Source organism: Callorhinus ursinus, unplaced genomic scaffold (assembly GCF_003265705.2).
Source record: "Callorhinus ursinus isolate GAN/ISIS: 27379988/994484 unplaced genomic scaffold, GSC_fseal_2.0 scaffold14, whole genome shotgun sequence".
NCBI lineage: Eukaryota > Metazoa > Chordata > Mammalia > Carnivora > Otariidae > Callorhinus > Callorhinus ursinus.
The window spans coordinates 39,438,616-39,452,118 of NW_027397076.1; the positions used below are offsets into that span (position 1 = coordinate 39,438,616).

Genomic DNA, 13,503 nt, shown 5'->3' on the forward strand with positions numbered 1-13,503 from the left:
TGACTTTGTCACTTGATGTAGAGATTAGTAGACAAACAAGACAAATTTAGTAATCCTGAAAACGATGTTTCTGACCTATTGTCAGAATGTGCACCTTGAATTCTTCAGTTTTTGTAATAAGCACATGTATCTACCCATATTCTTATTCATTTCCCTTCTTGTTTTCCTACCCTTCCCAATAGCAGTGTACCATTGTCTATGAGGCAGGTTATCAGTGGCCTTCAGTAGAGATACGGGGTTGCCACAGTTATATGTAACTGCCATCATAAGTGTCTTGCTTGGTGGCAGCCAAGCTGGTCATGAAGGTGGTAAGAGCAGTGTTGGTCTCACTTTGGATAATGGGAAATAGGAAAGTCAACTCCAGAGAGAAGCCTAAGACCAACGTGTAAGGAATAGCGAAGAACCGACCAAAAGTTGGTAAGGAAGACATGAAGAAATAACTTACCTGCAGCTGATTCCACAAAGCTCACTTGAGCCTTTTTCTCCAACCCATTAAGATGACAGTTCCTAGTATACCTTAGACATGACTCCTAGGAGATTGGTTTTGTCTCCTTACCATCCATCCCATCCATTTTGCACTTGCTCGCTACAGCAGATTCTTGTCATGAGATTAGCAGACAGTGATGGCAAGAGTCTACAAACAGAATTACCACAAACATGTTCCTTAATCAAGTTAGCTACAAGGAACAAAGCCCCACATCTATCTTTGATTTACTTCTCTGTGGAAAATTTCCTAATTTCTGTCCAGTGGTAGGTCTGACTTGAGCCAACTTGGTTGTCCCTGTAGGCAAGTGGTATTTGTTACTACAGAACTGTCCTGATTTAACTTTCTCAATATCCCTACAGCAATGTTTCCCAGACTGTGTCTGTGAAGATGCTTACAATAACACCTACGCCTGTGTGAGGACCCTGTCGGCGCAGTGGGATTTACAGTATTGTGAGTTTGATGACCAGGAGGTAAGAAGGCCCCGTACCTCCCCCACCCCTCTGTGTCCTAGTGCCAGTGCTCTGTTGGCTGGATGTGCTGGCAGGAGAGCAACTGCAGGGATGTTCCCTAAGGAAGATCGGTTTCTTACCTATACTTCCACTTAGGCTTCCTTCAGTAGAGAAAATAGAGGGGCCTGAGCCTAGGAGGCTCAGTCAGTTAAGCATCTGACTCTTGGTTTTGGCCCAGGTCGTGATCTCAGGGTCCTGAGATTGGGCCCTGCACTAAGCAGAGTCTGCTTGGGACTTTCTCCCTCCCCCGTTATCCTCCCCCCACTTGCTCTCTCTCAAATCTTAAAAAGAAAAAAAAAAAAAAAAAAGCCACAAAGCCATACCACACTTCTCTAACTGTGCCCTTTCCAGATGGGATTTTCTCCGCTCCCAGCACCACCCAAACACACTTTAAATGCACCCTCCACTTGTTCAGATTGCTACATGCCTGGTCTCTTGGCTTCCCTGATAGTTTGGGGTCAGAGTAAGACACCTCAACTTCTGTGGAGGTAAAAGGAGTCGGAACATTTGCTACTTACTGACAACCAGCTTGTTCAGAAACTTCTGTCCCCACAACAGCGCAGTCCAGAGCTTCTCAAATAGATCAGCATTGGGGCATCAAAAGCAAGACCAGGAGGCTCCATCCTTGTAAGAAGGTGGCTTCTAGCCACCAGAGATCATTATGGATTGTCTGAGGATCTCATGCCCTGCAGTCCCTTGTGGTTTCATACTGTTTATCAGCATGTGCTCATCTGGCATGCACATCTTGCTATATGGAGCCGATGCTCGTTGTGTTTCTCAGAAATGGACTTACCACTCGTTTGCGGCTCATAAGCACTGTGGACAGCAGCAGAAGAGCATCGTTCGGAATCAGTTCTTGTTCCTCCTTTCCCCCATAATGTTTACGTGTCATCTTCCTAGCCTGTCACTTGGAGAATAAAGTATGGGGGTGGGGGGGAGATGGTGATATTAGATCTATCCAGTGTCAGAAATAATGGGATTGTGAGGGGCGCCTGGGTGGCTCAGTTGGTTGGGCGACTGCCTTCGGCTCAGGTCATGATCCCGGAGTCCCGGGATTGAGTCCCACGTCGGGCTCCCGGCTCAGCGGGGAGCCTGCTCCTCCCTCTGACCTTCTCCCCTCTCATACTGTTTCTCTGTCTCTCTCTCTCAAATAAATAAAAAATGAATAAATAATAATAATAAAAAAAAAATAATGGGATTGTGTCCTTTCCCAATTGGTGGTGGACATCCAAAACTGCTTTTTAAAACAGGAAACTTTAGCATCTGTACAACACAGTTTAGAATACTTTCATATCTATTCTCATTTGAATCTTAACAATTCTAAAGCAAAAACCATCAAATGTCAGCTCTGTTTTGTTAACAATATTAGCAGTCTACTTTCTGAGCCTATTTGAGGGTCCTGCATTCTGTTCTCTGCTTTTATTATAAAAGGTAGTAAATCTGTCCTATCTCTGCTGAAAGGCACAGAGGGTGCTGGAGGCCCCTTTCCAGCGCGTGGGCCATGGACCTGAAGCCCTTTAACCCTGAGAACAGATGCTCCATGGTCTCGTATTTATCCTTGGGCTCTCTGAGGACGTTGAGACCAGATGATGTTCTCCCAGGCACTGCGCTTATCCACCTCTTCCCTTCCCATTTAGAAATCATTCACACGAGGAGTACTTCAAATATAATGCTTATTCTTTTCTTTCCCCCATGTTCACATTTTTGCAGGTATTTGTAGAAGTCTATAACCTGACTGCAGATCCAGACCAAATCACAAACATTGCTAAAAGTATAGACCCAGAGCTTTTAGGAAAAATGAACTACCGGCTAATGATGTTACAGTCCTGTTCTGGACCAACCTGTCGCACTCCAGGGGTGTTTGACCCTGGGTAAGTTTCCCTTGTCTTCGATGGCTTTGCCAAGTTGTCTGTAGCAATCATGCCATCCTTGAAGGCAGAGGCAGCTGAGGGGCCCTTTTGGCTTTGAGCTAAGCTGTGTTTCTCAGTGTTCTGCTTTATGGCAGGAATACTGTGTCTGTTGTGCTGAGAAAATAAGTTCTTGGAAACTTTTGCTCTCTGGTTCCAGTTGGTGCTTTACATGGAGGCCTAGCCCTGACCCCCGGCGCGTGGGGCTCTGCTTCCTGCCCTTCCTCCTGTGGCTCTTGTCGGTTGCACAGGTGACAGGTGGGGCTTTTTTAGAGTAAGCCGACCAAGTGCTGCCCTGTTCCCTAGCACTTCTGAGAGGATATGCCTTCGTTCATTTCTCAGAAACCCCAATTAGAGGAACTGGAATGCTTGCCAGTAAATTTAATATGCTAAACACACAAAATGAATTAGAAGGTATAGACTCTGAAATGTTGAACTACGTAAGACCACTGTAGTATATGAAGGCAGAAAAGATTTTCATCACCTCCTAAGCCAGCTCTGTTCCTCCCGCTCATTCCTCTGAAATAGTAACTTTTCACCAGTGACAGTGGGTCTCAGCATACCATGAATTTGAACTGCCTGTGGTAAGAAACTTGTCATTTTATGCTTGAAGATTATGAGATCTAAAGTTTAATTTTCACCAGGAAAGGATTATTTTAGTTCTTATTTTGATAGTAGGAAAGAGGGAAGATTGATGTCCTAAGCTTGATGGAAAATAGTAACTTAAGTAGTAACTCAGTTATTTATCTGTCTTTGTGTAAAATGTCTTCAGTACACATTAGAGAGTAATCTGTGCGAATGAGTAGAGAAACTGGATTATAGACGGTTTATTAAAGAAATGTAGGGGCAGCTGGGTGGCTCAGTCGGTTAAGTGTCCCAATTCTTGGTTTCAGCTCAGGTCATGATCGCAGGGTCGTGGGATTGAGCCCTCCGCCGGGCTCTGAACTCAACTCTCAGAGTCTGCTTAAGATTCTTTCCCCCTCTGCTCCTCCCCCTGCTCTCGCTCTCTCAAATAAAATCTTAAAAGGAAAAAAAAACATTTTTGCTTCTAAATACCATATATAGAGCCAGAGAGATGTGGAGGTCAGCAAACTAAAACTAGGTGACAATAATATAAAAAGACATTTATCATAATTTTATATCACTTAAGCCTTTTTTTATATATGGATAACCCTGTTAATCGGTCAGAACACATCGGTCAAGCATTCTCACTGCCCAGTTTGGAGCTTTCCTCCAGGTTAGTGAAATGCAGCCTCACTTACACCAGTTCCTTGAAGTAGGAAATTCATTCTCTAAAGTAAAAGGCACAAGACTTCTAGTTGACACATAATGATTTTGCAGTTTCCAACAGCTACTTTGCTCAGAGTGTTTTATCAAGTAAAATTAGTTGTCTGTAGCAGTCTCTGGATGACTCTTGGGACTTAAATCCATCCTCAAATGGAACGTGAGCATCAGGCCTGAAGTGTTAAGATTTAACCAGAGAACTTCCAAGCAGTCGCTAGACCCCTGAAGGAAATTTGCCCAAGGGTCACGGTTAGAACTGATACAGCAAGACCTCGTGACTCCCAGGCAAGCTGTGTTTGGTGTAACTATAATTTGTCTTGCTCACGTTCTAAGAAGCTTATAACCGAGACTGTAGATGCTGGCTTTACTGTTAGCTTCAGCTATTTAAACCACCTGATTTCTTTTTAAATTCCTTAGCAGTAGCTTATTCTTTCCCACCAAACACTTAGGCCTGTAGAATCCTCTGAAAATGGGGGTCAGCAGACTAGATCCTACAGGCCCCATCCAGCCACCACCCTTTGAAAATAGCCACAAATATTCATTTACATACAGTAACAAAGTTGAGTCATTGGAACAGAGAGTGTATGGTCCACCCTTGTTCTAAAATAATGCTAAATATGTTTATCCCAAGAGATTGCAGGATAAAAGTGAAGTACAATGTTATGTCTAGCCTACACATGTAAAATGTCTTTCCAGCCAATCTGCCTTCTTTAATTTTACCACCGAAAAAGAGTAAAAGCTGAATGGTAACTTGACACTTGGCCAACTTATAGTATGTACCAGATATTTCACATGAATTACACTGCCTTACTATTTTATTGGTAGCCAGAGAGGTTAATGACTTACCTGAGTTCATAATGAGCCAGATGGAAACTTGTGTCTGAGGTGCACACCTGGGCTCTTACCTGTCATTCTGTCTGAACTGTGAAGTAAAGGGCTCTGGTAGGGCTCCAGCAAGGGCTAGACTCTTGCCATTAGGCTGCTTTAACCAAACTTCAGGATGCCTCCAAACCCCTCTCAAAAAAAAAAAAAACACCAAAAAAGGCAGCTCAAATCTTGCCTCCTCCTAATGCCTCTCAAGATTAATCTTACTTGTTTTTCCTCCTCTTGGCTTTTTACCACATTGTTTTGTGCTTGCTTCCTTGTGCTGGAAATGCTCTTCATTATTCAGTACTTCCGTACTACAGACTTTGCCACTCAATTCCTTTCTGGTGATTTAAGTTCCTTCTCTCTCCCTTCCTGCTATCCTTTCCACTGAACATGCTGAAGGAAGTGCTCAGCAGCTAACTCGAGTTAATGTGACCCCTTTCCTTCCCCAGATACAGGTTTGACCCTCGGCTCATGTTCAACAGTCATGGCAGGGTCAGGACGCGAAGGTTTTCAAAGCATCCTCTGTAGCGACCTCTGCAGCTGGGTCCCCGCACGCCTCTGCCTGATGGAGTGATTGTAGTAGCTATTGGTAGCTAGTCCTCAAGACCACGCCTGGAAGAGTTTCTGGACTGGCTCTCAGTCCTGTTTGAAAAAGCAACCCAATTGGCGGACTTCCTTGTGCAAAGTGTTAAACTGTGAACTCTGCCCTTATGTTAGGAGTGGCTGGCCCTGGTCCCTTCACTCAGCTAATCACGAATGCTCCTGAGGTCTTCATTCCCACCATACCCTTTCCTGGGGTTACAGTTCTTGATTATTCCCCATGTGGTCAGAGTCTGAATTTGATTTAGTAAATCCATTCAGATAAATGGCAATACTTGGGGGGCGGGGGGGTATTTTACAGCTTGACCACTTCACTATCAAAAATACCAACATCACATGGCTTGAATAACCATCAGAGCAAGAACAAGTACCACCATTTTCAGATTAGTCACAATGTGATAAGGTCACAAATTCAAAACGCATCTGTCAACCAAGCACTGTTTTTTGTTGTTTTCTTGTTTCATTTCTTTTGCATTCTGGGCTGGTGCTACACTGACATAGAACATTAAGTTTTTGGTAAAGGCTAATTCTAGGTAGTTCTAAAAGGTGATAGCCATCTCCTTTCTGGTGGCTGCTAACCACAAGAGGGAATGTCTCTTCTTTTGATAATTACCCCTCTGAGATCTGAAAAACAAAGTGGCTTAGGTAGCTCAGCAGAGAAAAAGAACTTCCAAGGGTTGGTGAAGGTTGCATTTTCTGAGGGCCTGCTGTAAGACAGGGCTCTTGGGTTGACAGGCTGAAGGGCTATAGTTGAGAACGAGTAAGTGCCTGTGTAGCAGAGAGCCTGGGTTCAGTTTTGACTCTGCATTTTGTTGACATTCTGTTCATCTGGTATAGTTGATGCAAAGTTCCAACTGCTTTACCCTGCTTTCTTCCCTTTTAGAGAAGTTCTTCCTGAGTGTTTGGAGTCTTGGGTAATTTGGGCCTCATTCACTATTCCCTGGTCAAAGTCAGACCTTGTTGAGGTTTCCTCACTGTTTAGAACACCTACATTTGTAGGTTTCTGGGCTCAAAGACCAATCCTGTTTCTGTTGTTTTCTTCACAAGAAAGCTAATCTGTGGTGGGACGGTAGGGTGAGGAGGAAGAGCTGTGGTTTATAACCTGTTCAACTCAGGCAATAGTGATCTTAGCTTTATTTAAGGTCTTAGGTTGAGCTTTAAGCACTTTGTAAGACATGGCTGTAAGTAACTTCTCTATCCGAACTCCAGATCTGGAGCCATGTTGGGTTAATAGCCATTGGGTTTGTTCCTTTACCTCATGCAATCCCAGTAACTGGTGGTATTTAGAGGTGAAATCGGCAAGTGAAATAAACACCTCTGCTGTGAATGTTTTAGGAAAAGAAATTCTAAATATTTTGTAATTAAAAGCAAACTACAATGTTAAATATGGGTATCAGCTTTATTCTACACTTTGATTCTTAACATTAATCAGTCAACTTCTTCTACCTTACTGAAAGTTGACCATAGTTATTCCCAAATAAAAAGAAACCAACTCTTACCAGGTCTTTTATTGTGATGTCCTATTATTCAGTTTTGTGATGCTGGTTCCTGAGAGCTGGCAAAGTCATAAGAGTGACACAAGTCAGCTGCCCATAGTAACCCTGCCACACTGCTCTTAACATTCCACGGACTTCTGTTTGGGTGGTGGGGATGGGATGCCCACTCTGTGTACCTCTCCTATATCTGGTACATTTCCTACTAACTTCGGAATGGCCTATAATTTGACTTTCTCTTAAGACTGGCTTCATTCTGAATCTGTGCTAAAATCATCTTTCATAAAGAGGACTCAGTTCATAGCCTAGCAGACTTCAACACACTGAACTTTTCAGAATGTATATGTACAAGGAACACGTTGCAAGCCAAGTCTCTTAATTGTATGAATTTGGATTTTGATTGTTTTCTCTTTTACAAGGCCAGGCAGGTCTGGACTGGTTGGTGCCCTTCAGAGGAGAAAACTAACCATTAGAAAACTGACCCAAGGCCACAGGAATGAATAGAGATTTTTGCCTTATAAGATTTCCTATTAAAATCTCCCCCCCCAAATACCCAGTGGGGAACCCCTTTTGAGCATCTTTGAATTTGTCCAACGGTACTGTTGCAAAATACATTTTAATTCACAATACTAAGGATTTTGTACAAAATAGTGACAGTAGTCATGGAAGTTACATCTTAATCTGTGAGAAACGTTCTTAAATTTATTTTTGGTGTCTAAGGATTAGTGCTTTAACAAAATAAGATGGATTGTTCCAGGGTCCTTATTAAGAGAAAGCAAAGGATATTTCAGCTAATCTGCCAATGAATTAGATGGGAATACTTGGGTTTTCTACTTTGACCACCACTTAGGTCCCATGACCTCTGTCAATTCCTGTGTTTGTGTCATCTGTTCCTAGAAGTTACTCTGCCCTGGCTTTGTGTCATCTCAGTCACCTGACTTAGAAAGTGCCCTTCAAAAGACCCTGTTCACTGCTGCACTTTTCAACAAATTAAAATTTATTTCTGTTCCAGTGGGAATGTGTCCTTTGTTTTAGTCCACAAGTAGTAATTTTGACAAGATCTTCCCCCCCCCCCTTGATGCTGGTTAATCTTTTCATTACTCACCTAGGACTTAAGACAGGCCTTTCCTCCTTGGGTGCTATAGTCTCTACCTAGAAAGCTCTTCTATACATGCTCTCTTACTGACCAATAGCTTTGAATGAGCTCCATGGAGAAAAATGATAAATCTTTAAGCATTTATAGCTTTGCAGGAAAAAAGTCTTATCCTGGCAGACTTTAAATTAGATAAAACTAAGCTTAACTTCCAAGGTGGTTTCCCTTGATATCCACTCATGTGATGCACTGCCCTAAACAAAGAAGGACTTTAGACGGGGCTTGACAGACCTGTTCTTCAAGGGATGTCTCTGTCACAACTACTTACCTCTCCTGTTGGAACACAGTACTTAGTGGTTATGTTTGGTAAATTTTATTTACCAAAACAGGCCAGAATTTGCCAATCCCTGACCTAGGTGGTTGCCTTGTATCTTACAAATTATGAAAACCAGGTAGAAAAATAAGATGTCAGAGGACACCTGTAGAGTTGCCAGATCACTATCAAAATAATTTGAGGGGCACCTGGCTGGCTCAGTGGGTAAAGCATGCAACTCTTGATCTTGGAGTTGTGAGTTCGAGCTCCACATTGGGTAGAGAAATTACTTAAAATCTTAAAAAAAAAATCCAAACATAAGTATATTTCTGTATACTTTCCTACTGCTTAGGTAAATTCCAAAAATGTAACTTGAGTGTATCACAAGGTGAATCCAATGAAAAAGAGTATTTCTTTGTATAGACAAAGTAAGGCTAAGTACAGACTCTACCAGATCGATTTTTTTAAGATTTTTCATTTAAGTAATCTCAGGGTTGTGAGATCGAGGCCTACATCGGGCTCCACACCAATATAGGAGTCTGCTTGAGATTCATTCCCTCTCCATCTGCCCCCCCCCCCGCTCATGTATGCACACACACTCTTTTTCCCCCTCTAAAATAAATAAATCTTAAAAAAATATATTCTCTTAACCGGCAGGTCTGACTGATGCTGATAGGATTGAGAGATTCAAAGGGTGCTTGTAATTAGTAGTTATTGTGATAGAAGACCTCTGCAGAATAGGTTTTTTCCTTCAGCTGAATTTATCCAAGCTCACAAAGCTAATTAGAGAATAAGGATTTCAAAGAAGATCTGGCTTCAAAGCCATCTTTCTGTTAAACTGTGCTGTCTCTGATCTAAAAAGGATTTTTCCCTCCTCCATTATACATATGAGTGCCTACACAGCCTGGCAGTGAGCTTGGTCATGAAGTGGATTACTGTTCCTGACATCTAGGACAGTATACAGACTTTTCAGAGAAAAACTTCCAAACAAGAATACTCTGTCCAGCAAAGTTATTCAGAATTGAAGGAGAAAGAGTTTTCCAGACAAGCAAAAGCTAAGAGTTCATCACCACTAAACTGGCCTTTCAAGAAATGTGAAAGAGACGTTTTTAAGCCAAAAAGCGTGCTAATTATTAGCAACAAAATATAGGAAAGTATAAATCTCACTGGTAAAGCTAAGTATAAAGGTAGTGGATTAATCTTGAAAGTAGTATAAGGTTAAAAGGTAAAAGTAATAAAAGTATAAGGGATACACAAGATAAAAGACGTAAAATGTGACATCAAGAACATTAAAGCGGGGGGGGGTAAAAATGTGTTCCAACTTATCTACTTAACATAGACTGGTAGAAATAGGAGTTACCTGTAAGCCTCATAGTAACCACCACACAAAATCCAGTAATAGACACACATACCACTACAGAAAAGTCCCCAAACTACAAAGGAAGAAAGCAAGAAGAAACAGGAGCTACAAAACAGCCAGAAAATAATTAACAAATGGCAGTAAAAATAATAAAAAAATGTTAAAAATGGCAATAAGTACATACCTATCAATAATTACTTTAAATGTAAATGAACTGGGGCACCTGGGTGGCTCATGTCGGATGAGTGTCCAACTCAATCTCAGCTCAGGTCTTGATCTCAGGGTCATGAGTTCAACCCGCACGTTGACCCCCCTACACCCAGTGTGGAGCCTACTTTAAAAAAAAAACTAAATTCTCCAATCACAGAAAACAAGAACCGTCTACATGCTGCCTACAAGGGACTCACCAGCTGTAAGGGTACACACAACTCAAGTGAATGGATGTCCATGGAAAGGAGCCAAAAGAAAGCAGGGGCAACTATACATATATCAGACAAAATGGACTCTGAAACAAAGGCTAATAAAGCAGGACATTACATAATGGTAAAGGGGTCAATACAACAAGAGGATGTAATGTTTCTAAACATTTCTGTAACATTTCTGCACCCAACATAGCACCTTAAATATATAAAGCAAATATTTACAGACTGCAAAAAAAGGGGGGCATGGGGGGACTTGTCCCTAATACCTGGATTTACAGGGAAACTAATTTCAGACTAAGAAGGGGAGGTGCCCCTACCATGCAAGGGGTTTTCTATCCCATTCCACAGCATGGCTGTTAGAAAAGAAACCAAAACCAGCTCCTCTCTTCACACCTCATGTTATTTCCAGAACAGCTGTGGTAAGCCAGCAACCAAGATAACTGTGATACTGTGTGACTTCAGAGGCTAGATCATGAAAGACCTGACCGCTTCTCCTTTCTCTCTTGGATGACTCTGGTATGCAGACACCCAAGCAGTCCTCTGGTTAGGTCTCTGTGGTGAGGATCTGAGGCTTCCTGCAAATGACCAGCCCCAACTTGCCAACCAGCCATGTGAGCAAGCCATCTCAGAAGCAGATCCTCCAGCCCCGGTCAAGACAGGGTGCTGACCAGGGCTGCAGTCTTCTGAACTACAATCTCCCGAAGAGAAGCCCAAGCCAGAACCATCCAGCTAAGCTGCTTCACAAACTCCTGACCCACAGAAACCATGTGATATAATAAATGTTTAAGCTGATTTTGAAGTAATTTGTTATGCAGCAATATAGGACTAATATAGTGACAAAACTAGTTTACCAAGAAAGAAACTGAGGCGAGCCTTTTGCCAAAACCTACTCAACTGTAGGTACTCTAGACGGGGCAGAGCTGTGTAGTGGTAGAGGCTCACCTTATCTCCAAAGTGGGAAAGAGTTTTACATGTATTATATACATGAAGGATATAAATAAACACTGGCTCCCAGCTATGGTTCCAAAACCAAGGAGAAGCTTCTTTGTTGGAATGGTTGCTTAAATGTTCTCAGCACATGTTGGAAGATACTTTAATGGACTCTTGGCTGGCAGGCTCCAGTCCATACCCAGTCTTCTCTCCAGCGCGGCTCCGTACCTCACAGAGGCTGGCGCGGGGGAGGCCGTGCTGCGCGGGGAGCGCACGGCTCTTTCCACTGCTGCAGCACGTGCACATTTGGACTTGGTTTGGGAAGCCCCCTGCCGTCCAAAACAAGATTTTCACTCACGACTCCCTGGCCTCGTCCCAATGCTAGCCAAGTAGCTCAGAAGCGCAATGCACGCTGTTCCTGCTTAAGTCCGAGGAATGGCTCCTTTCTACACGTTTCTTCCCCCGAAGTCCCATCCGCCAGCACCTCTCAGATGGGGTGAGCAGAGACCAACATGACAACTGGGGTTCTTTTAGCAAAAATTGTCATCTGTCACGGTAGCCTTCAACCTTTGGCTCTGCCTTTACAGATGCTCCCACGGAAAATGAAGCCTGAGGTACCAAGTCCAGTCCTCAGTGCAGCGCAGGAAAACAAAAACGGGGCCTCGGTCAGCCCGCCCTGTGGGGTGCCGCGGGAGGCCCTAGCGAAGCTCAGCCAGGGCTGAACACTGCATGGCTTCACGGTCGGCCTGCAGAAGAGCAGCTGCCTGTCTCAAAGCTGCCCACTGGCTGTTTCCAGACAGGACTATGAAATGCTAAGCCCTTCAGATGTTGTGCCCTGCAGCTGGGAGAGCTACAAAGTGAGCTGCAGATATGGTCCAGTCCCCAAGGAGATTCCTACTTGGGGGGGAAGCATCTGCATGCCTGACCACACTGCCTAGAAACAGGGGTGAAGGCCCCAGGCTGCACCTACGTGTGGCCCTCTGGTCTGGTGTCACTCTTGCCTGTCTGGGTGGCGAGACTGCACAGGTATCCCTAGTCCCAGCTGCCCTGAGCACTGTGGCTCAGTTTTGTCCGGGAAGAATGACAACACTCTGCCACTGTATCCATGGGGAGTGCAAGGGAAGGCACTGGAAGTTGATTTACTGGTCTGCCAGTCGCCCGGGAATCTTGAGTGTTTTTGCTTAGTTTTGCCTTGTTGCCTTTCCTAAGCAAGGGTTTAAAAAAACAAAACAAAACAAAAAATGTTTCTGCTTGGGAAAATGTCCCTTCTGGAAACTGCATTCTAGGTGATGCCTCTAGATGAATTTTAGCGCCAACAGGATTAAGTAAGCATTTCAGCCAGGTGGTAAAGCAGCCCCTAATTAACACCACTTTAGGAACAAGAACTTGGAAAATATCACCACCTTACAGGATACTGGGCTCTACAGTGGACAAAGTACCTTCACATTCGTCATTGTACTTGGTCCTCACATCAGCCCTGGGAGGTAAGCAAACAAGTGATGCTCTCTCCACCTTACAGGGGAAAACGGTTTGTTCCAGAGCAGGTGCCACTGCAAGTGTTAACTCTGCCCTTGCCGAAGGTGAACTCTTAACTTAGAGACAGTTATTTAGCCCTCACGTTCTTCTCTCATAATGGAGGAAAAACAGCAAGAGTGACGCTGATACAACATACTGCCAAATGGACTTCAGGAACCAGTCCCCATTGTGTAGAGAATGTTCACGCAAGTTACGGAATCTAGAAGGCACCTCCTCCTATCCTTCACTTCCAGAAGGAAGCCTTCTCCAACCTTGTAAATGCTCATAATAATACTCTGCACTTTCCCATCACAACACTTAGCAGTGTGTATTCCACGTGGACTCTGGTTTCCATGAAGTGAGGGGCCATGAGGTTTTTTCCCACCATAATCCACCCAGTACCTAACATCTTCAGGGCAATTTGTAGATACATGTTGAATGAACACTTCAGGTTCTACTCAAGTTTCTTTTTCTGCAAAGAACAGAACTAATATAAAGTGAAAGGGCAAAAAAACAAACAGGTGGCTATAAGAACACAGATACCACAGAATCCAACAGTAAATCACATTAATTCATTTTTCTTTTTGGAACTTGTTTTAAGTAAGCTCTACATCCAACGTGGGGTTTGAACTCACAACCCCAAGATCAAGAGTCATATGTTCTAGAGCCAGCCAGGTGCCCCAGATTGACTCAATTTTCAAATAGAATTACAGCTCATTC

General features: G+C 43.4%; 1 protein-coding gene across 1 annotated transcript in view; it reads left to right on the top strand.

Annotated features, from left to right (window-relative positions):
* The window catches only part of GNS (glucosamine (N-acetyl)-6-sulfatase), a 54,854-nt gene extending 46,693 nt beyond the window's left edge, over positions 1-8,161 (top strand). The window contains exons 12-14 of the mRNA XM_025882849.2: positions 847-957; positions 2,707-2,867; positions 5,507-8,161. Of these exons, the coding sequence (XP_025738634.1) occupies positions 847-957; positions 2,707-2,867; positions 5,507-5,585 (351 nt within the window). The 3' untranslated portion in view covers positions 5,586-8,161. The remainder of the gene's footprint in view (positions 1-846; positions 958-2,706; positions 2,868-5,506) is intronic.
* The last annotated feature ends 5,342 nt before the right edge of the window (positions 8,162-13,503 follow it).